General features: G+C 39.3%; 1 protein-coding gene across 12 annotated transcripts in view; it reads right to left on the bottom strand.

The window, feature by feature from the left end:
- LOC131692917 (phosphatidylinositol 4,5-bisphosphate 5-phosphatase A) overlaps window positions 1-24,591 on the bottom strand; it is an 85,402-nt gene that overhangs the window by 6,375 nt on the left and 54,436 nt on the right. For 11 of the 12 annotated variants that reach the window (XM_058980316.1, XM_058980327.1, XM_058980328.1 and 8 more), the window contains 5 exons: window positions 11,596-11,742; window positions 11,306-11,531; window positions 11,072-11,247; window positions 10,782-11,012; window positions 10,566-10,719 (listed from right to left, as the gene is read on the bottom strand). In XM_058980316.1, coding sequence (XP_058836299.1) covers window positions 10,566-10,719; window positions 10,782-11,012; window positions 11,072-11,247; window positions 11,306-11,531; window positions 11,596-11,742 — 934 coding nt within the window. The remainder of the gene's footprint in view (window positions 1-10,565; window positions 10,720-10,781; window positions 11,013-11,071; window positions 11,248-11,305; window positions 11,532-11,595; window positions 11,743-24,591) is intronic. The other variant, XM_058980325.1, reaches the window with a different exon arrangement.

Raw genomic sequence — 24,591 nt, 5'->3', positions numbered from 1 at the left:
ATAAGCTCCTAATTGTTAGTTTAAAACCTCAACAACATTTCAGAGTCATAATTTTTTTTTGCGCCGCTCCATGGCAGCGCATTCGACGATTAGCAAAACTACGTTTTTACATCCTTTTACAATGTAGGGATAATTTGGACCTCCCTACGGGGCAATTCAGGCTGTAATTTTTTTTTAGTTTTTTTACCCTTTAATTATGTTTACCATTGAAATCTTTATTGGTGAAACTCCTGAAGATGCAAAAAATAGTCTTAATCATTTGGATCCTAGAACAACTGTGCAAATTCTTAGCTCGATAGGTGAAACTATATTTCTGCGCCACTTTTTTAAGTTTACATGGGATTTTGTATGGGAAATTACTTTTAATACATGTATTTCTACTAAATAACTTTCGCACTTTTGCCCCCCGTGCCTCCTGAGCCGCCAGTGGCCATAATATTGCACATGAAGGTCGAAAAGTTGATTCAAATTATTGATATGTATGCAAAAGGAATAGAGTTCTATGCAAACGATTTCACTCACACTACTTGGCGATTTGTTTACCTCCAGCTGTCATATATAAAACTGTCAGCCAATTTAAACATTTGAATTAGCTCTCGTAAAGCATTTATAATGGTGTTGAAATGCTCTATGTTGCTGTAAAACTTATTCGGGGGACGTAGAATTCCGGTTGGTCATATTCCGACCGAAAAGTTATTTTCGATTTGTTTTCCTCCATCTATGACAGGTGGAGGAAAACAAACCGTTGAACACACTAATGTCGTTTTCGCTTGAAGCAGAAACTAAGTCAGTTTCGGACCTAACTGCTGTCAAACCGTTTGAAGCCAGTTTCCAACCTAGGTTATGCGCCACTGAACTGAAAACCGGGTTGGGTTCCAACCTGAAATATATTTCGGGTTCGCTCACACCACCGCTGTTTGACGAGAACCCAACTCAGTTTCATTAAAAACGTTCATTTGAAGCAACTAACCTGGGTTAGTTTCTAGGTTCTCAATCGAAAACGACATAATACAGTTACAGATTGTCAAGTACTCTATATGTCGGGGTGGCGGTACAAAAGGCCGAATCACAAAAAGCCGAAACCCAAAAGGCCGAAGATGTTCTAACCCACCACAAAAGGCAGAAACCCGAAAAGGCCGAATCATAAAAGGCCGACTCCCAAAAGGTCGAATCCCAAAAGGCCGAATCATATAAAACCGCAAGTCCAACATGCATCAGAAATCGAATGATCTTATCTGTTGTACTCAAGGATGCAAAAAATCGTTCCACTGACAATCGATCGAACCTCTCTACTGATATTTCATCCCCAATGATACTTATTAATAAATACGCAGTGATAGAAAATCGGTTACTATGATCTGATGCAACAACCTAGAAAGATTTTTCATTTTCACTATCTCCGATCAGTATCAGACCTGAGAAAAAATCATCGAAAGAGAGTATAGTAGACTAATTTTCGATAATTTAGATCCAGGAAAACTGAAGTCAATTACACTTCGTCACAACTAGAAGCATGTCAGGAGATCCCAAATCTCAGCGAAGTTGTGGAATATTGGTGGTATTGATGTCCATGAATTTTGGAATATTGGTCTTGGTGTTACTTTAGCCACCCCACCATATGATGTATTGGAACATAGAGTCCGGGTACTGATTGTACAAAACGTTGCAACACTGGAATCTTTATTCGGGCTTTCCCCGTGACTTTGGCCCCTGGTTAGCGTTATCGCACGTTTTGCTCTCAATGCCGTTTTTGGGAAGAAATTCACGAAACAAAGGGAATATTAGCATGAAAAGTTCAGCTGATATAGCTCGCACAGAAGTAAAGAGAATAACTTGTTTCTGGGATTGAATACAGAAATTCTGACCTGTTGTTTATTTATTCCAGTAAAGCGGCAAATATGCAACGAGAACAGTGTCGTAAATATTCCAAACATTATTATTCTATTGAAAAAATCGTAAAAAATCACTCTTCATAGAAAGTTTCCAGTTCCAACCGCTCTACATATTTATTATTCTGAAAAGGTACATCGACATTTTGTAGACCCCGCTTTTTAGCAACTTCGTGGAATAACTTCATTGTGTTCTGTCTCGAGTTGGTGATTATGGAACTATATTAGGCTTAATGCAAGCAGTAGCATGTGTAACAGCGACCAACTTGCCGTGTTTAATATTCTACATAACAGGTAGTACGGAAAGTTGCGCTCAAACTGATATTATTTACTATATCATCATTGGAAGTTGTCAGTTCCAACCGCTCTACATATTTGTCATTCTTTTTGGACCAGTCGGCCTAACGGCTTTCGGCCTAATGACCCAGCACCAGTTCCAATCAAATTCTTTCAAAGGTTCCAATCAAATTGTTGAAAGCTGATCATTCGTTAAAATCTTGTTTTCAGTTCCAAAGACTTTATTTCTCATCCTGTTTGGTGCATTCGACCTAGTGTGCCTCGCTCTACTGACTATTCGGCCTTATGTCCTTCCGCCGGATGACCCTTTGACTAATGACCCCCAGCGTCGTTCTAATCTACTACAAAATGCCCGAAAAGACCTAATCAGAAAATATGTAATGCGGATAGTGTATATTTTAACGAAAAATGGTCAATCAATGTTGAACAGATTTTTAGAAATTCTGCCATGCTAATTATTGTACTATCTTTTCAGGTATTTTTCCTTCTTTTTAACATGAGCTGTTCTTTTGAATTTAATTTAATTTAATTTAATTTAATGAAATCAAAAATAAATTAAAGCAGTTTTCAGCTATCAATTCATGTTATGATATGCACCATGTGTTATTACAATAACCTTAGCGATTTGATCTTGTGCTTCGGCCTTTGGAAGTTCTGCCTTTTGTGATTCGGCCTTTTGTGATTCGGCCTTTCGTGATTCGGCCTTATGTGATTCGGCATTTTGTGGTTTTCGGCCTTTAGTGATTTCGGCCTGTTTTCGTTTGGCTTATGGATGCAGCCATTTCTGTAATGATAAGAGACTAACGTCTTAGACCGGATAGTACCGTGCGGCGTTACCAACTTGATTAAAGCTTACTGCTAGAGTGCTAAAGCGTAAACCAAAGAGAATAGGGAAAGAGACGAATAGTGTGAAGCCAAAAATACCTTATTGAGCAGACCAATCGTGCAATGTAAATAAACATTACTCATGCCTGAGTTGGATGAGATAAGTATTGAACTTCTATCAAAAAAGAAATTTGAATTTTCGTCAGAATTTAGTTCAATCGTGATTGTAAGGTGCATTCTAGAGTATATGTATGAGTAAAAATAAGCTTTAGAATTATTTCATCTCTTTGTTTCGAAATGCACATCGTTTGATAAACAAATCCATCGATCGACATACGGTTTGTTTTCAAAATATAATAGGAGTCATTTAAAGTGCTGCCTGTAGAAGCGGTTGCCAAAATTCTAGTGTTGAAATCATCATAAAGGGAGTGTTGCCGTTTTGACTGATTTTCACTCTTCGTCTCTTTCACTATTCTCTTTGGCGTAAACCACTATTTGATGGAGATTTAAATGATCACCTGAGTACAAAAAAGCAACTCAAACTAAACCCTGTCTTGACTTATGTAATGTTTACTAGCAGAAAACAGCACCTCGTTGATAAGCGATTCGAAAATTTTTGACTCGACTCTCAGCGAAGTGATTTCCCGTTAGTTCTAGATGTTGCATTTGCCACCTTTCTTGTGTACCGGAAACATGACTGAACACTTCCAATCATCGGGTAAAGTGGCACATTGAAAAGGTGCGTCAATCGCTAAAATAGCGCTTGAGAATAGGGCATCGTCAATTTGTCAATTTGAGAAACGAAAAACTGGCGGGATCGCCAGCATCGAACCAGGTGCTCTTTTTGGGTTCGACTAGGAGCGAAAAGCTTGGTAAGGCCAGAACGACGGAGATCATAAAGAAATTAGAATAGTTCTACGAGTTCATTAAAGTCAAGAACAATGTCCATACTAGCAGCTAGACTAGAATTGATTATTATTATAGCTATTAACTGCAAATTCAAAACATACATGCTTAGGCGCGCGTGTGCGAGAAATAGTGCCACCTTGAGCGATGCCGTCCATCTACTGAAGACACTGTGAGTATCATCAAAAACCGTGGTGGCACCATACACAACCTAACCCTAACCTGATTCTCATCCCGAAAGCCTCATGGAAGGTCACGAGTGTACAAGCGTGATTACGTGCTCGGAAAGAACAACGGATAGCAACATTTCATGGCAGTTGACCTCTCTAAAGCGCTAGATTAGGCGTCAAAGGATGATCTACATGCTAATGACCAGCCACAGAAACACAAGCAACACAGGATTCCCTAAAGCCAGGTTCAGCGAAAAAAAAGTTGGATACCTAGAGAGGCGAGAGATGAAAAAGCCGAAGCACGATCAAGTAGAATATTTGAAGGCAAGAAAGCGGTTGGTGCCCTATCGTAAAACACAAGGCGAAGGGGACACCAAACCACCTGTGTAAACATTCGAATAAAAAAAGATGGGTGGGTAATGTCTGCGACATAACCGGAGAGATGTAGAATACATAAGGAACACGTTCTTCAAATATGTTGATACTCATTGGAATTTTCGGACAAAAGGTGATTTGGGTGAGGAATATTTCAAATTATTCTTTTTTTTATTATTCTTTGTATCCTCAAACAAACCGACCAAGTAGGCATCACTGGCTTCATTACGGCTGAGTTTTGTAAGCGTAGCTCGACTTTGAAGTCATACACAACCTTACGAACCAGACGCTGGAATCAGTGATGCCACAAGTACAGATTTATCTAGAAAGGTACAGATTTTCGAAGCATTTTTGGTACAGATTCTGTACGGTACAGATTACAGATTTTTGTAAAAAAGTACAGAATGGTACAGATTTTTTTACATGATATTAGAATGCGAGCGGCGGGAAACCTGGTTCCAGCAAATCAAAGGGTTGATGTCTAAGTGAAAGCCGAGCGAATCTTTTCGGAGTGCATACATTTACTCTTTACTTTATGTTTCTCGCATCCTGTTGATATTACCAGCCCCATCTCAACTTCTCGCTGCCACTGATTTTCCCGAATGAAAAATATCTTTAAGAAAAAAAAATTTCAAGCAACCTTGTCATTATTTGGGTACAGAATCCGGTACAGATTTTTCTATAGAAGAGTACAGATAGAAAAGATTTTTCAACTCCCGGTACAGATTTAATTGTGGCAACACTGGCTGGAATGTTAGCCAGCGGATTAGTTGCTCCGTTGCCCTTTAGTTGGGGCGAAATACTGGCATGGCGACAGTTCCTGATCGGTAGTTGGTTGCGATGGGCCACCAGTAGCTGAGGCACTTTTTCTGACCGTCATCATTGCCAACTACTTTCCTCCGGTGGACTGGCTGCTTGCTAGTGGTTGAACGAATACGAATGATGAGAAAAACCGACCGACCAATATTCATATATGAACCCACGAGAAAGCACTACTATCGCTCTCTCGCTCGTTTTCGTGCCATTCCTGCGCCTTTCCTTTCCGTTCGGCTACCAATACTAGCATAACCAAAACGAATATTCTGTCTTTCCATCGCCTTCAATCTAGTGGCCAGTGCTAGCAAACTTGCATGTTCAGTTTTTCAATAACAACATTCCAACAATATTTTCAAAGAATGTTGCAGATTTGAAAAGAAGGAAGGAAAAGATTTTCACAAATTTAAATTCTTTTGTCTTATTTGTTAGCGCTGATACTGGCCATGGGATGCTGGAGGATTCGTTTTAGTTATGATGGTATTAGCAGCAGAAAGGAATGGAAAAGCAGTGCACGAAAACGAGCGAGAGAGGATAATTTAAATTCTCTTTCTTTCTTTCCATACATCGTATAATTTATATAGCTTTCTGAAAATTATTTGTTATGCACCATAAAATGTAAATTTCAGTTTAACTCTTATTAGAACACAATTAATTGGTCCTGTAAAGAACCGTTTATTGATTTATTGCGGGAGCATAATTCAGACGCACTGTAAGCTTAGCTCGACTTTGCAGTCCTGTACAATCTCACGAACCAGACGCTGGAACGATAGCCTACAGATTAGTTGCCCTTTAGTTGGGGCGAAATTCTTGCAGGGCGACAGTTCCGATGAGTCACCAGTAGCTGGGGCACTTTTTCCGACCGTCATCATTGCCAACTGCTTTCCTTCGAGGACTGGCTGCTTGCTAGTGCTTTAACGAATACGAATGGTGAGAAAAACCGACCGACCAATATTCATATATGAACACACGAGAAAACACTACTATCGCTCTCTCGCTCGTTTTCGTGCCATTCCTGCGCCTTTCCTTTCCGTTCGGCTACCAATACTAGCATAACCAAAACGAATATTCTGTCTTTCAATCGCCTTCAATCTAGTAGCAAACTTGCATGTTCAGTTTTTCAATAACAACATTCCAACAATATTTTCAAAGAATGTTGCAGATTTGAAAAGAAGGAAGGACAAGATTTTCACAAATTTAAATTCTTTTGTGTTATTTGTTAGCGCTGATAAAGGCTATTTAGTTTGCTACTAGCAAGGAGCTGCACAAACAAATCGATTTATGCAGTTAATCAACGGAGGCTGCCAAAAAGTTCGAATAAAAGCATGCGACTAGTGTACTTTGCACGTTCTATATTTTATCAATACTAGAGAGAATCGATAAAATAATTCAAAGTGTAATAGCAACATGCAATTGTGGCAACACTGGCCAAGAGATGGTGGGGGAACACGCACATTCGTTTTAGTTATGATGGTATTAGCAGCAGAAAGGAATGGAAAAGCAGTGCACGAAAACGAGCGAGAGAGGATAATTTAAATTCTCTTTCTTTCTTTCCACACATCGTATTTCTTATATAGCTTTCTGAAAATTATTTGTTATACACCATAAAATGTAAATTTCAGTTTAACTCTTATTAGAACACAATTAATTGGTCCTGTAAAGAACCGTTTATTGTTTTATTGCGGGAGCATAATTCAGACGCACTCCCCACGGACACGGTGAGCCAGTTTAATAATACAAACCGACCAAGTAGGCATCGTTGGCTTCTCGGGGCATCATTACGACTGAGCTTTGTAAGCGTAGCTCGACTTTGCAGTCCTGTACAATCTCACGAACCAGACGCTGGAACGATAGCCTACAGATTAGTTGCCCTTTAGTTGGGGCGAAATTCTTGCAGGGCGACAGTTCCGATGAGTCACCAGTAGCTGGGGCACTTTTTCGGCCTTCGTCATTGCCAACTGCTTTCCTCCGGTGGACTGGCTGCTTGCTAGTACTTGGACGAATACGAATGATGAGAAAAACCGACCGACAGATATTTATATAATCGCGCTAATATGCACTACTATCGCTTTCTCGCTCGTTCTCGTGCCGTGCATGAGCCTTTCCTTTCCGTCCGGCTTCTAATGGCCTAACCAAAGGAATATGCCGTCTTTCCCCCAGCAACTGCTCTCGTCAAGCAACCCAATGCGAATAATCATAGGAACAAACATGTAGTGGACCTATATATAAACTTTTCATTATTTTATTGTTCGGTTGGTCCACTATAGTGACGGCTGTGTGCGGGATGGGCTGAAAATTTTCACTTTTCCGAGTCGTTTTCGAAAGATTTTTCAAAACACAATTTTTTGTTATTAGTGCATGTTATACATACTTCAAATTTTAATACAGCATAGAGGAACATATTTTCAACAAATTGGCCTAAAAATCAAATCACTCTGTTAAGTATGTTAAAAGTTATTAACGTTCAAAATCTGACGCGGCGCCGCAGCCGATATTTTGAAACGGGACCCCTATATTGAAAGCTTAAATGTATTCTACATTAATACTTTATAAATAATGATTGCACTCTATTTCGCCTACGTGAATAACTATTATATCCAAGCTTGCACAGAAGGTCAGTCTACCGCTTGCTGGAAGTCTGCTGGCTAATCGTAGTGGCTAGCGACTAGTTCCTGCTTGCTACTGCCATTTAAAAGCGACTGTTATTTTTCTTATACACATGGACTTAGATATCACGAAAATATTAAAAGAGATACACTGATCGTCGAGGCGAAGAATGGAATGGTATATGCTCAGCTTCTTCAATAAGTAAGAATCGTCGCACTCAGAGAGGCGAGGTGCTCTTGGAACTGAAGAATAACCCCGCGGTCGAAAGATTAGCCTTCAAAATGCTCATGGAAAAATCGCTAGGCGAGGAAGCAACCGTGATGGTTCCATCCCGCGAGACAGTGATTGAGTAGAGGAACGTGCACGAGATCACAACATAGGACAAGCTGAGAAGTGCGCTGAAGACGCAATGTAATCTGGAGGATGCACCAATGGTAGTCCGGCCGAGGAAGGTGTACAGCGGTACACAGGCGGCATCGATACCGGTACTAACATTTGTTTTAGAAAACATGGCTGCTGAGCTCGCTCCACATGGCGAAATGGCTCCTCAATCTCCAATCTAGTTTAATTCCACGCGAGATAATACTGTCGCCAAATTTCTACAGCAGTCAAAGGGACCTTTCATTTGAGATCAAGTTTGTGGTGAATGTGGTGAAGTTTGTGGTCTAACAATCACTGAGAAATCGCTATGGAATTAAGTCAGGAACTTGTCTAATTCCCCCGGGTCATCCAGGTTCGTCATAGTTGGCTAACTTGATTTGCATCATCTAGACCTTGATTCTCCGAACCTTTGCTGGAAAGTATAATTTAAAAATGATTACAAATCCCTCCTTTATATGGGAAAAACCAAAATATCAACTGATCGCAGACGCACATAAACTGATCGCGAATAAACATAAAAAAATCAATCGCAAAAAGGAGAATTATTTCGCGACATAATTTCGCAAGTTATGTTAAACTTGAGATTTAACTGAATGAGTTTCGAACCCTAATTGCTGTAAATATGTGTGATTTGACAGCAGTAAAAAATCGGGAAGTAATGTGATACATACAGGTGGGTCATTGATGACACTTTAGCATTTGTTAAATGTAATGAATTGTGGGGCTCAGATGAACTGGCGCTCGTCTACTCCCGAAACCATTTCACTATCAAGTGGGCCCCAAAAACTCTTGTGTCTAGCACAGTTTGGCCATGCATAAAGACAACGCTGTTCTCCATCAGATGGTTTAGCTCTTAATATTTCACCCGATTGGAACCGATGACTATCCCGAGAGAAACTTAGAACAAGTGGTAACCTTCGCGGTTCAGCGAAGCGCATACAATCGGCACAGAAACTGAGGCTATCTGATAAGTGAGTTCTCTTATTTACTCTGATAGTCAGGCTTCTATAAAGCAACCAAGAAAAGAAGCCAATAATCGCGTGACGAATTGAAATCGAAAATAAAATGTTTGAAGGTCTATACGGTATGCCGGATCGTTCTTGAGTTGCACTCGAACGTGCCAAATGAAACGGAACGAATGTTGTCGGATCTTTTGATCAGAAATAATACATTGCTTGGGCAATGGCGATTATGATGCACTTTTGTCGATTCTGTAGACTGACTGTCACAGCATCTTCGAATGTTTCAAGTTTTTGGTGTAGCGTACCCGAAGGATTTAAAATTGGATAGATTTAGAATAGCACCAGAAGTCTTTGCCAGTGATGTTCGCTAATAACGCAGTACTTTTGGATCATGTAAATGAGTGAAACAGAGAATCAAAATGTATTTTTTCCGCTATGAGTCAACACAGTAGTGGTTGATTTGAAATGCTGCAGACGCCCCTCATTTGACGAGGTGAAACGATTTTTGAATGAGAAAATGATCATTACTAGTATGGAAATAATCTCTATCTAATTTTAATATATGAGAAACACAGTACAGGTAACTCACATATAAAACCGATTCAGTTCGTCCTAAATCACTTAGTAATGAAATGCATACAATCAAACAGGAATATCGAAGTGTTTAGTCTCGAAGTCTCCTTAAAACATACGACATGTAAATACTTCTCAGAATATCTGAATACGGTCTAAAATTCATTGTCGACAGTTATTTAAACTGTTTACAAAATATAGTAAGAAGCAGGGGAATTTAGGAATGAAGAACATCATTAACCAGTAATCAATATTTAGTCCAAGTGCAAACATTTTGTTTTGCCAACTTCTACTGCGGCAGAAAAACAACTCTCATCTCAGTTAGTTAATAGAATTTCTAACGAACAGAAAAGTAGCAATAGATCTTCCGCAACCTAATGGATGTGTTACCGGTTAGAGGGTTCAGAAGCAGGCGCCTGTTGCCAATAGCAAAGCAAAGACTAATGTGTATACACAATCAACCGCAACAATTCCTGTCTGGCGCCGTAGGCGGTGTGTCTGATGATGATGGACCAACGTTCACAGACGCACACACACACATTGAGTGAAAATGGGATGGCATTGCACAAAGTACAGTGGTGAGTTTCCTTTAACCCGATGCGTAGTGATGGAATGGAAGGAAATGAAATCAGGCCACACTTCATTAGCAGTAGTCGATGTATCGCATCAGTAGGAAATAGGAATACATTATGGAGCCTAACTTCATGGCGGGATTGCCTTCCGGAGAGATGTTGGGAAATGTGAATATTCCGCAGACAAATGCATACCTTGATCGTGAACTCACTAGATACCGGCTTGTGGTCACTAATGTTATAGCTGGGATGGCTTTTGTAGGAGGTCTGATCCACCGAGAGTTTCACGTTCCGGTAGTTGTTCTCCTTAACGGCGTACAGTATCCGATCCGTCCATGCGGGTCGTCGCCTAAAAGCAAAAAGATAGTTATTCGATCCAACATTGTTCAGCTGTTCAATACTAGCTCATACTTCATGTCGTAATCGTTAGTGCCTTGCTCAAACTTAAAAGTCGGTGGGAACTGTGGCAAACGTTCGTTAAGTTTTTGGAAAGCTCGGTGTTCCCGCCGGACGAGCAATAGTTGATCTTTATCGATCAATTTCTTCAGCTGATCCTTCGCCACCATTGTCCGAATTTCCTCCGCTGAAGTTGTAGCCTCACCCGTTAACCGAAAGTTGAGATCACCGAACCAGAATACGTAGCTGGAAAACAAAAAACAATTTGTTATGATAATTTAATTAACGTTTTGACCACTAAATACTCATGGTCGAAAATGGACTCTTTCGTTTTGACGTGAAATTTGTGCTCCTGTACTATCTTCTCGTAGTCATTTATCCTCTCCTCCAGCATGTGATCGTGAGCGGCCAGATGAGCGTTTACCAAACAAATAGAACACCCGTAAACGTTTAATCTTATACTAACAGCACCTTTGTTACCCTGTGGAAAGTAATAACTAGATTATTTCGTTATATTCTCCAGAAACCATAAATCATACCCATATCCCACCGAGCCCTGTTCGGGTGTATTCGGTTTCGATCTGCCGCAGGTGAAGCAAGTGTTTCCGCCTGGCGAATACTGACAGTAGCAAGCCCTGCATCTGTTCCGTTTTTATCACAACGTAATCCCGCTCCTTGAGCAGCTCTTTGAACTTCTGGGTCCACAGGTCATCCTTGAACAGGTTGTACAGTGTGTTCTGCGGTTGGGCATTAACTTCTTGCAAGCTGGAAAGAATAGCAACCGTTATTGGTGTAGGTAGGTATTGGAGAAGTTGGTTAATGATCGTACCCAACGACGAAAAAATCTGGAAGGTCTGCGTCATGTCCGGATGTCAGATCCAGCCCCAGTAGTTTGTTAAGTGAAAGGTTCTCCGGAAATTTAGTGCCTACGTTCCAGGTTACTATGTACAGCCTGAAAAGAGTCGGTAAAGCGAGACTGTGCTGAGTTTGGATATAGATCGTTGGTTGAATTGTGTTTGTGTGCAATAACGTTAGAAATTGTGTAGTTAGGTATGTTTGGAAATTCGTGTTAGGTATTTTTGAAATTCAAGTTCGAGATGTTTTTCCGTTCAAAGCGTGGTATCTCGGGACCGGATAAAATTATATTGAGGTTTTAGGTGTTTTTATATACAAAATGTCTGAGCAATGCTACAGCCTCAGAACTTTTAATTTTATTACTTCACGTGAAATGATCCATATACCAAATGAGAACTACACAAGTTGTTGGTGTAATTTTGTGGTGAACTGTATATATACATATATACCTGGCTGCTACTTTTTCTAATCGATGCTACATGATCAATCCATTGTAGTCTATTCTAAGAACCTTCCGATGTCAGCATGTATGTATACTACATGCAGAATTTTTCCTCGAACACACCAAGTACTCGATAGTTTGCCTTTTTCAACGCTTATGCATCATGGCCGTATAGAACAACATGGAGCAATTTGTATATAGCATGTTTTATGTGTGTCTGTAGACTACGTGACATTAGTTAACTACGCAAACCCTAGAAAGTCACATTCGCAGCTGCAATACGCAGTTTTACCTCGCGGCCAACATCGTTACCACATGTCACAAGATATGTTAATTCGTCGACAACCTCGTACCGTACCCCAGTAATTTCCACCTCGGAACCAAATCCGTTCGGTCCATGTACTTTGTCTTGCCAGACTTTATAGTCAGTTCGATTCTCGTGCCCTCTCTTTTAAAAAGCAAGAATTCATCTTCCACTATTCTGCGACCAACGCCAATTATGTCGACATCGTCCGCAAAGCCAAGAAGAACGTGTGAAGTTCACAAACAAAGTCTGCATCCTCATTTCGTACCGAACAGAAATCAAAAAGCGCACCGCTTGCGAACAGCATACAAATAAAAAATACTAACGTGTACGTTTATCATATAGACACAACATAGTTCCGTTATCCCTAACTGCGAGTGAAATGAGTGAACCTCAAAATAAATGTCGACAGTTGCGGGAGAACACATTTGCGATAGACTTTTTGCACACCCGTCTTAGATATGCAGTACGCGGGGTGGAACTGTTGATTATGGTGAAAATGGAATGTATTCTTCTTACAGTAGTTTCACACATACAGACAAGCAGCACTAATCACGTCCAACTCCTTCGGCGAAGCAGAAAGCTTTGTTGTGAAGAGCAATATGGAACACGACGTCGATTATGAAATCGTCAAACGTGTATATGGACAATGATCTTACGGAAATTCGCCTACACGATTTGGCATCTCGCCCTATTACGGATTATATTAAAAGATTCATTGTATTCAAAAGATCGAAGTAAGGAGAAGTGGAATCAGTCAATGGAATCATAACACTTGGTGAAACTTTTTTCACTGGCGTTTTCAACAGTGTTCAGGTGGTGCGAATGCGACCGAATCAACCTATAACTTCTTACTTCACCTTCAAGGGCAGATCATCGTAAGGTTATAACTACATCCAAAGAACACCATGTACATACCCTGGGCAGGCACCCACGTGCCATCACTGTAACCAGACGGCACACAACGGTAAGCTACTAACCAACTACAAATAACACTAACAAAAAACGTTCAACATCTGCTGATACGTCACAGACAGATGTCGGAAAAAACAATATCCCTCGGTAACCGCAAACCAATAGTTAACATACCTAGAGAAGTGTAGTGTAGCGGTAAAACACGAAGTGCAAAAGCAGGAATCATTAGGATGATTGCAGCAGTAGCGTTGCTGAAAAGTGTCCTTACTGAGGGAAACCTCGACTTAATCTCTAAACTTGTCTGACGTGAAATGCCGTACTGTTAGACTAGAAGTCTCCTCAGTGTGGGGAGAAGTTCCGCAATAACTCAAAATTGCCAGAACCCAACCGGTTCTGCACTGCAGTAAAAGCTCTGGTAGGAATGTTGAGCTATTTGACATTTTTGGTGTTCCTTGAAGGGCTGGGAAACTTTCATTTGATCTCAAATTTCTGCGCTTCTAATCAGTAGCTGTTTGATTCGAATTTGCTATGCTATCAAGAGGAAAATATAAGCATGGAATCTCTTTTGACCATAGTTTTTGAGGGCATTAATAGGTTTCCTCACAATGGGATCGTCAGAACCGTACATTTCCTGAGCCAAGAGAGTATAATAATTTGTCGTGGTGACTGGCGTAGTCTTTTAAGGAAACACTTAACTACATAATGCAATGCGCGACACGAGGTACGAATAACCGAACAGACAGACGAAATGTATCGAACAAGACGTAATTAAGTGAAGTAGCCCTTGCAAAGCTCATACGACTTTTGATGGTAAAAACACTTTTGTACCGTCCTGTGTGACAGTCATTCAAAATATTCGCTCACTAGAGCAAGGCTTGCTTGAAACAATCAACTCCGCGCTTTAGTAGATCCACACATGACAAATTCGAATCGGTAATCACACCGTCGATTTTAACTTTGTGGGCAGGCATGTAGACTCAGTATTTCTTCATAAAATACTTGTCGACAGTAATGTCATGTGCATATTTTAGTGAGGATATCTTTATCTAGGCGAACTTCCGTGATATCTGTCACGGTTGAAAATTTCTGCGTCAGTTCTTTCGAATGTTTTACAATTCTTAGAGAATCATCTTTGATCTGAAAAAAAATCACATGTGGTCCGACTTCCAGTTCAAATTGTATGATTTTTTACGAAAAGTCGAAGTTTTCGATGACGAATATTGTTCTTGTTAATTATTTTTACCTTTCTTCTTCGGTAGAGTTAATTTATGCACGAGTTTAGAACCCAACGCAAACTGAAACTTTAATAATACGATGGAATAGACAGAAATTAAGAGGGATTTAGGATTGAGCGAAAGTCAAACATGATAAATTTTTTTGGAAATCTAGGTTTTTGGTATTTTTTTCAACAGTCGGAAATATATATGACGGATTTCGCGCTAAATCATATTCAGAGTTGGCAGCACCCTCTCAGATTTTAATGAACCTTTCTGTACATGAAAATTTTGTCACAAAAAGCAACTTTGCATACTTTTTTTACATTTTTTTTTTCAAAATGCTATAAGGCCGTTACAAATTATTTCCGAAGTTTTTGTCTCTATCCTTGTAAATAATCAAGGGGGGGGGGGTGCCAAAAAAAAATTACATATAAAGAAAGTATGTTTATTCAAAGATCAGGTTATTACAATCCAATTTAATTTCTTTTTGTTTGTCTTCCTCTCGGTTGTTTTTGATAAATGTTTGCGGGTTTTGGTGTCTGTAATTTGCATTGATCGCAGAGTACAATTCGATTTGCTGCAGGTGTAACGCTTCTACTAAGACACTTCGCATATTGTGCAAAGAAACCAGGAAGTGTAGGTCCAGCCTGATAATGCAGACAAATGGGGTCAAAACACGTTATTTTTGTACTCTGATAAAGTTCGGGAAACTCGTTAATATCTGCACCACAGACGAACAACTTGTCTTCGAAGAACTGTTGTATCTGCAACATCTGCTTTTTTTCAATGGCATATCTCGTGTACAACATTCGCGGAAATTCACACTCAGTACATCGGACAATTAATCGTGCTCGGGTGTGGGCCAAAGGGAATGGAGCTTTCGGAAGATTATTAGTGTAGGTTGATGTTGCTGTACTGGCACTCGGAACGTGTATCTGTGGGTTTCCGCCCAAAAACATCGGTAAAGTTTAAAAATTGGTCACCTACAAGCTCGGGACTCGGTAGCCAATTTATGTTATCGAAAACCTCTGAAGGTAATCTGATGCTCTGATGGTACCGGCACGCTGCATCTTTGCATTTTTCAATTTTGATAGTATATTTTGTACAGCGTACGTGTTTGGCTACAAAATCTTTCATCTCTGGAATGCTCATCACGTTAGCCTTGAGTAGATGTTTGGAAATATCAAGCTCTGGCCATCGATAATTAATCAACTGTTTCAGTTCATCGATCTCGACTGAGGAAGCAGGTTGTCCAATCAACACTTTTTCGCCTTTATATGTTAACCTTTGGAACCGTTCGGTTAACAGCAATCTTGCATCCTTCGTTCTGTCAAGAGCTAGTTGACGAAAATCAACTTCCGGATGCCTCTGCTGTGCATCCTCCCACTGTTTCTTACTCAAAAAAGCGCACTTTTTTCGTTACTTTCGAGGTGATTCCTAGCCAATGAAACTCCAACTAATGCAATGTTAGTAATGCTCATAAACCGTTCAGCTGGGTTTATAACTGAAAAAATGGTGGTATTCGTACAACAGCCAAAAAATCAAGATCAAGTTCAAAAACTAATGACATGTAGCTTAAAATGACTTGAAATTGACGTCACATTATGATCTGGACCTCCATCCGTTCCAAAAAACATCATCGGCTTCGAATAGTCGGCAAGAACAAGATTTTTAACAATTTCCGCCGCATGACGGAAAGCAGTGGATGGTTAAAAAATAGCATCCTTCAATATTATCGTAGGCTGTCCGTGATACCACGAATCGGTGAGCTCTCTAGGCGGAACAAGTTTGATAGTTACGGATGGCACGATGTGCTGCGGTATATTATCGTGATCCATTGCGTTTAAACCCTTTTCGTCTAAACCAGCCATCAACACTTGCCTTTGACGACGTGTAGCACTAACAGGTGCTCCTACAGACCCCACGGGAATAGAAGCTTTATCATAAGGAAAAAATATCAACGCGCTATCCGAAAACATGCCTGCAAAGAGTGTTTCGTTGTAAATCTCGTAAGAATCTGAAAACTTTTAACAAACCTGCCATTATTTTCAGATATTGAAACTGCTTTGCTCCGAAATGCTGATCGATATGAGCTTTAAGAAGTGTTCGTTTTTGTAACCCGAATTTAACGTTGAAACGACCATAGCACCGCTTCGCAAGTTGTTCAGAGTTGCTGTTACGTGGAACAAACTGTAACCGAAAATACGCATACGATGGTACGAAATTGTGATCAGAATTCGGGAACATTTTCTGCATCTCATCTTCACACTTCTGCATCAAATCTTGGAGTGACACACAGAGAGGTAATATCCATGTTATTTCTCCATGGCGACGTTCCTCGGCGATAGTACAATCGTTGGCAGCTATAACCTTTTCGGCTGTTTTCCAGAAGTTCGCGAATTTTCCTCCTGATGAAGCTTTCGCTTCGCATTCCAGCTCTAATACCTCGGGTATTTCATACCCTTCTTCCAGTAGTAGCCTGTATCCAGCTTGCAGTGAATTATCCAGCTCACTGTCGTCGTCTGCAACAGAAGTTGGTTAAGTAGGTTGGTTTATGTGACATAAATATGTACTTTAATTTACCTTCTACTGCAGAGACAAATTCTTGAACTTTTCTAGTGGTCCATTTAGTTGTTCCACTATACACTTCGGAAATCCGCTTGATTTTATCCTGCTTCAGACGTTCAATTCTATTCTGCTAATTACGATTGCCGAAGCGATTGAATTCTCTTCTTTCGACACTTTCCAAATAAATGTTCCGTTCGGTTTGAACGACCTGTAGAGCTGTACAGGAAAACTTAAACATAGTCCAGCAATGAACTTATGCTTCAACCTACGCTCGGTTGGAGCGAAAAACACAATATTTATTTCCGAATACTCCGGAAGTTCAGACAGGTGTTGCTCTAGGCTTTTATACCGGAACCTCGCTAGCTCGTCTCGCTTCCCGCATGGAGGAATGATCTTCAAAACACGATTTTCTCGAGTTTCTGGGACAATTGCTTGAGCAGTAGCCTTGCTGTCAATCGCTCTGATGATGTGTCGAATGTAGTCCGAAATTGCTTTCTTAAGTTGCAAAACATCATCAAACACGACTTTCCAGCTGTGTGACTGCAGAAAACGCTTCGTCATTAGTTGTTCTAATTTTTCGTGATTAAAGACTAGCTCATCCAGTTTGATTTGCGGGATGGTCTTTTTTGTGAGTTCCATGGTATAGAACGTCTCTTGATTAGGCGGAATAAAGTGTAGCGTTTCCGGAGATTTCGATACATTCGAAGCAACAGAAAATTTATGCCAATGGCCATCTAATTGCCATAATGTCGTGACGACTTTTGTCATGAATAGTTCCATATCTGATTTCTGATATATACGAAAACCCACTTTGTTCTGCTTCAAATAAACAACAAGGCGATTATAAATTGCCGTTCGACCGTCTTGCTCCGGCCGTTAATCCGGCAGTTTTAAAACCGCGGCGCAGTTCATCATTTTATCAAAAACATTTGTGCTGGTTCGTCGTTTAGGAATATCTGACTACCGGACATTCTATTCGTGGCTGAAATTTTATACAGTTCTTTAAGTTGGAACGATTGTGCTTCAGCATATACAATTTCTATTTGCTCTGCCCCATGGGGTAAATCAATTTCCCGCTGTATTAAATCGAAGAACGATTTTTGTAGCTCAACTCCGATCACAGATTGTTGAATCAGCTTACCATCACTTTCAATTCTGAGAGCAATCGGAACTGTGGTATTCGCGTTCTGTAAAAGAGGTGTAAGCGTTAGTAAACATTAATGTAGAGAGTAATTTTAACTTACCGTATCCATATTGATTAAAATCAATACGATTTTCTCTGCTAGAAGTTGAAATTTCCGGAAAAATCTATAAATTTACGCAATTAGACGTGCGCTGTACGATGGAAAATAAAAACAGTCATTGTTGCCAGTCACTGTGTAGCGATGAGTGAATGACAGGAACCGCTGTTCGTTTCACACAGTAGTGTTCCTCTAGCAAGAGTCTGGACAAAATAAATATAAATAAATTGGTAACCATACGTCAGCACAAGAATATATATGAACACTGAGAAAACTTTTTATACTGCGAAAACTTTTTTTTTGCCCCTCGATTTTTCGAGCCGGTAATGAAGGGGAGGGAGACAAAAACTTCGAAAAAAATTTGTAATGGCCTAATCTAAAAATGACAAATCCTACAAAAAAATGTTGTAGGAGTGAATTTCACAAAATTAGTGAAGTTTTTGAATAAAAATAATAAAAAAAATGCTTCATCGACTTCTACACTGGAAAAAATCGATTTTAAAAATTTAAAATCGATTTACAAAAAAACCCTCTTTGATTTGAATGAAATTTTGTTCCAAGATAGAAAATGATGTTGCTTACCTACCGTCAAAAATTCAAGTTTGGCATTTTCAAGGAAAAAAGTTGTTTGAAAAAAAACTTTTCCTTCTCCAAACTGATTTTTTCAGTGTATTTTCATCGAAAACTAAACCAATGAAAGTCATAATCATCTCAGAATCCAATTTCCAAAGTTGCCTGATACAAGCAAAAAGTATCAGTAACGAATTTGGTATAGCATCTCTGACTCTACTGGAACGAGGCCGAAAGGATTCATTTAACGGAGATTTGGTACTAGAACACTTAGCGCACGACCAGACAACATGTTTAATATCGCGATAACCACTACAAGCGCAGAGACCGCTCTCCACGACCCCAATACACTGGAGATTCGAATTCTACGTTTAATTATTGTACAATGTACATGACCCGAGACATCACCCGTATGGAATCATGACCCTCATCCATTCTCTTGGACCAAGGTTTGTTGATACATTTAGGATTCCTGAACATCCATCACTCCACGAAATTTGCCAATTTTAGAGCGTCCTCTGAGAAGAAATATTTAAAAACTCGTTGAAGTTACGCGATCCTTCATAAATATCACCTTCAAATGTCTTTAAAGTCCACCTTCTCATTATCATTTTAATCCAACTGTCCGCCTTCTCATTACCCGAAATGGAGTACTGCGAACGAACTTAAACTAAGCTAATCTGCAATGATTTTTCAGTACTCAAAAACTCCCACGTTTCTCCAGGAAATACAAAGAGTGCTTTCCATGCTCCATCAAACGGAGAGCCTCCTGTAACTGTAACGATGTAGGCATGGTCGTTGATAGGTAAATATAAAGCCATCAGTTTTGTGGGGAGGATATTGGCATAGTCACTTTTATAATTGCACTCAGCACTGCTGTCATAATAAAAGCGATGCATAGCTGTCATCATATGACGAACGTTCCGTGTATTCCATTCACAGGATGAATCGAATACACAACGCAGGCCCTAGCCACCAGACGAAACATTGTTTCTCTGATGATCCGTCCGTTAATCCGTCGACGGACCGGTGCCAATAATCGCGTTTCTAAACTTTCATCAAGTTTTTCATTTGCATTTGTAGCGTCGAGTATATTGGGAAAAATTCGGGGGATCTGACGTTCAAAAGTCCCTTTCGCGTACAATTCTAAGCAATCTCTGCCCACCACAAAGTAGGAGACTTTACGGTTGTTCGCGTCGGGTACTTCGTCTGACCTTTAATCGTAGTGCAAATGCATTGTGTAAAACCTGGGGGAAATTCCTGCTAGTTTCTAAGATTACCAGAAAAAAAATCATCTAAATCAAAGATGGGGTTATTTTGTAAATCAACTTTAAATTTTTAAAATCGATTTTTTTTCAGTGTATGAGTCAATGAAATTTTTTTTCAATATTTTTATTCAAAAATTTAACTAATTTTGTGAAAATCACTCCCACAACATTTTTTTTTGTAGGAATTGTCATTTGTAAACTATAGCAATTTGAAAAAAAAAATGGTAAATTTTTTTTATCCTTTTCAAAAGACAGTCTAGATCATTTTTGGAAAAACAAAGTATGCAAAGTGGCTTTTAGTGACAACGTCTTCATGCAAGATGGGAGAAAGGTGGGAACATTTGACACTTTTGAGTGTATTAGTATTATACTTGCAAAATTAAGCATGGCGGCCGGGGCCCTTGAAGTAAACATCAACATCCGAACGAGCATCCTGATTCTTTGGCGCACGATGAAAAGTGAGAAAACGCCGAGCTTCACTTCGGATCTATCGATTAGAACACTTATGGACACTTTTTACCTCGAAAAAAACCGATTAAATTAACTATGACCGAACCGAAACAAAACTTATGGCAACAGAAGGGCCCGCTACGTCAACTGTTTGTGCTTTTCTTCTTCATGTCCTCTTGTTTTTTCGGCTTCATCAAAGAAAAATGACAACCGCACTCACACACAGAAAATAAATATATTTCAACCATAGGGTCTGTTGATTAAATTATATAGCTGAATCATATGTTGGTTGTTTTCATGTAACTTTACAATGTTTCACAATATCGCCTTGATGTCAAAGAGAAAGTTGCAGGAAAGTTTACGGGCCTTTCGAAAAACCTATTATTGTTGATGGAGAAACGCGACTAACTTATAAAAAGGTCGTAATAAAACAAAATAATTGTGTTGTTAAAACAAAAGTTAAAATATCTCAAGAACTACTACATTTTAGAAAATTTTTGTTAAGAGCATTTCGATTTAAAATGGCGTTTAGAATCATATTCAAAAAGAAAATTGTATTTTTGACTGCAAATAGTAAGAATTATAAAAAAATGTCAAAAGTTGTTGTTAGGAAAACTTTTTTATTGAAAGCTTCTCCAGGATCCAAATACACTAAAAAAAAGTTGCTTTTACGTCTTTAAAACGATAAACATTAATTTTTTGACATTTTTTGATGGGGTAACGCGAATAACTTTTAAAAAGAGCATAATTACACGAATTAATTGTTTTTGAAGGAGCAAAATTTCAAATATCTCGAAAACTATCGCATTTTGGAAGATTTTTGTTAAATGCATTTTGATTTTAAATGGTGCTTAGAATTATATTATATAGATTTATATTCTGTAATAAAATTACAATTTGTCAATTAGTATGAAATTTAAAAACATGTACGAAGTTATTGTTAGGAAAACTTTTTTACCGATTTTTTCTCCATCATGCAATCACATTCAAAATGTTAGGTGTTTGGTAATAAAATATAAAAAAATTAAAAAATGGGTTTTTCCGCAATTTAAATTTTTATCATGAATTTTTGTTTTTTTGAAAAATGACACAACATTTTTTTCAGTGTATATTTTTTTTTCAGACAGAAGTATTCATTCCCTGTAACTCGTTCTCAGATAGTTTTGCTGTATAAAATACAGTAATCGAACAAAAAAAAATTTGAAATTCATACACGTAGAAACGTTTACGCCCTTTTGAAAAGTTGCTCTTGAGTCAAAATTATCTTATTACCTGTGGAAAATATTTAGTCTTGCATGACGGTGAAACGTGTAAAATTTCATTGGAATCTAAGATGGTCGGTCACAATTTTAAAGATTTTCGGACGGATCTTCGTGGAATTCCTCTTTTACGTTTACTGTTTGACCAGCAGTGGGGTCGCTAGCAGCTGGACTTTTCATGCAAAAGTGAATGGAACATAAATGATTCCATAAATAATACCCTAAATTTTGTGAAAAAGTTGACTTGAAAATGTCATTACCATGTTGCATCTAATTGAAAATGATTAGGAATATATTCTAAATATTACAAGCACACAAAATAGATCGCAAATCATGGACTAGGAATCATGAACCAATTCACGAATACATGAATAATATTTTATGATTTTGTGAACTATTTCACGAGCATGGATATTAGATCGTGACTAATATATTGGGAGTCATCAATAGATTCATTAATAAAATTTCGAGTTTCGTGAAATAGCTTTCGAAAAAATAGCCAGAATGCTCGATTTTGTGCAATAATATTCCCAAATCTATGAATAACATCTGGAGTCAACTTTTGGTTTTATGAATAATTTTCATAGAGTTGCAAACTAGTTCAAGTACAGAAAATCGATTTGGTAGACATAGAAGAAACCGTGACTGAGGTTCACAAAAGAAAAAAAATATTTCCACTATTAAAAGCGTCTTGCGGGCGTTACTGTAGGAAAATTGAACACATGATTTTTGTTCATGGTCCTGTTTTCATAACGTAGAAACGTGATTGTTCCAGAATTAATGGCACTTTATTCACGATTTGGGATACAATATTTTTTCCGTGCAACTTCCCTCGGCATGATACTGTACCTTGATGTGGTGCGGGGGCTTTTACACCAAAGCAGTATTACAGTGATTCTATCACAGAAACTTGGGATACGATTATTTTCTTTTTAGTTAAGCTACATTTTGATCAATTTTAGTTCTTAACTTGGCGACCTTTATTATCCACTGCCATGGTCAAATAATATACAATGCGAGTTTAGGGCCAAGTTCTCTCTGCAGGCACCCTTCTTTTATTGCTATATTTTAAATTATATCCATGCTAACACTCACTAACACAAATTGCTTATTCTCTCATATACACTCACAATTTCTCATTCCAAATGTACAAACGTGGTCTTCTCGATAACACAAATCTGGTCACAAATGCGAACACCCGCGATCTCGCCAATATTCAAACACCCCGGTGATTAGGTGAACGTTTGCACCTAGAAATTTACTTACGCGGTCTCAAACATCAACCCACCGCTCGCGCAATCATGAATCGGTCACGTCCGGAAGTCTCTACCCTAGATCCTAGTAACCCAAACTCATGCCTTCAGTTGGACCAATAGAAATAAATATTAGACAAGACGTCTACATGCGATCATTGAAGAACACGCGCACATGCGAATGGCCACAAGCTTATAAAAATAATGTATCCACGCGAAGTTACATATACATACAAATGCTCGAGTACTTCGCGATTATCCACGCACAACCACACCCACGATCTCGCAAACAGGTTAACACCCCGGTGACTAACTGAACGGTTTAGCACTTATAAATTCACAAACGCGGTCTCAAGAGTGAACCTCCAAATGCCCGAATTTATACACACGAAGTCAAATACACGCGGCATACAAATGCTATTCGCGATCATCTACGCAACCTACACCCGCGCTCTCGCAGACATGATAATACGAACGTCTCAGTACTTATAAACATTCGAACGCGCGCTCAAGCGTGAATCTACCGTCCCCCGCACTCGCGCGATCATGAATCGGTCAAGTCCGGAAGTCTCTATCCCCGATTCCAGAAGTACAGAGGTCCATGCCTTCAATTGAATCAATTAAAATGAAAGCTCTCATATAAACTGGACAACACGATCCATGGCGACATGACTGGGAACTCCAAAGACATGGAGTTACTCACTCCCTGTCAGAATGTGATCCGTACACCGAAAACTAAATATCAGAATGACAGTCCGTATGGATATCCAAGAACACATGCGAATATTTGAATGGCCAGAGGGCTACGAAATCGAATGCATTCACGCAAATTAACATATACGCGAACGCACGCGACAAACACGTTAACATACGAAGGCTTCAGCTCTTCGCGATCATCTACGCACACCTTCTGTTCGCGATCACGCAAACTTTATAACACTCCGGTAACAATGTCAACGTTTTAGAAGTTACAAACGCGAACCCGCAAACGCGCGCGATCATGAATCGGTCACGTCCGGAAATCTCGCGCGATCATTCGTATTCTAGCAACTTAGGTCCATACATTCAGTTATACCAATCAAAAAATAAAGCTCATATCCACTAGACAACACGTTCCCTGGCGACATGACTGGGAACTCTAGTAATATGGAAGAACCTACTTTCTTCTCGAATCTGAACCGTGCACAAAAAAGTATCAGATTCAAAGTCCGCGTGCGATCATTCTAGAACACATGCGAATATGCGAATGAATATATACAAGCGAAATTACATACATGTTAGCATAAGCGACATACAAACGCACACGCCATCGAACACGTTAACGTAAAAGTGCTCGAGCCCTTCGCGATGGTACACGGGATCGCGGAGTTCCTACGCCCGCACATACCTGAACCGTACAATAAACATCACATTCAGAATCACGGCCCGCTAGAATTGGCCTAAAGCAGTGTTTTAGTAGGCGCCATTACCTGTCTCGTCTGCA

This window comes from Topomyia yanbarensis, chromosome 3 (assembly GCF_030247195.1).
Source record: "Topomyia yanbarensis strain Yona2022 chromosome 3, ASM3024719v1, whole genome shotgun sequence".
NCBI lineage: Eukaryota > Metazoa > Arthropoda > Insecta > Diptera > Culicidae > Topomyia > Topomyia yanbarensis.
The sequence above is the reverse complement of the archived record's forward strand: the minus strand, read 5'-3'. Positions and strand labels throughout refer to the sequence as shown.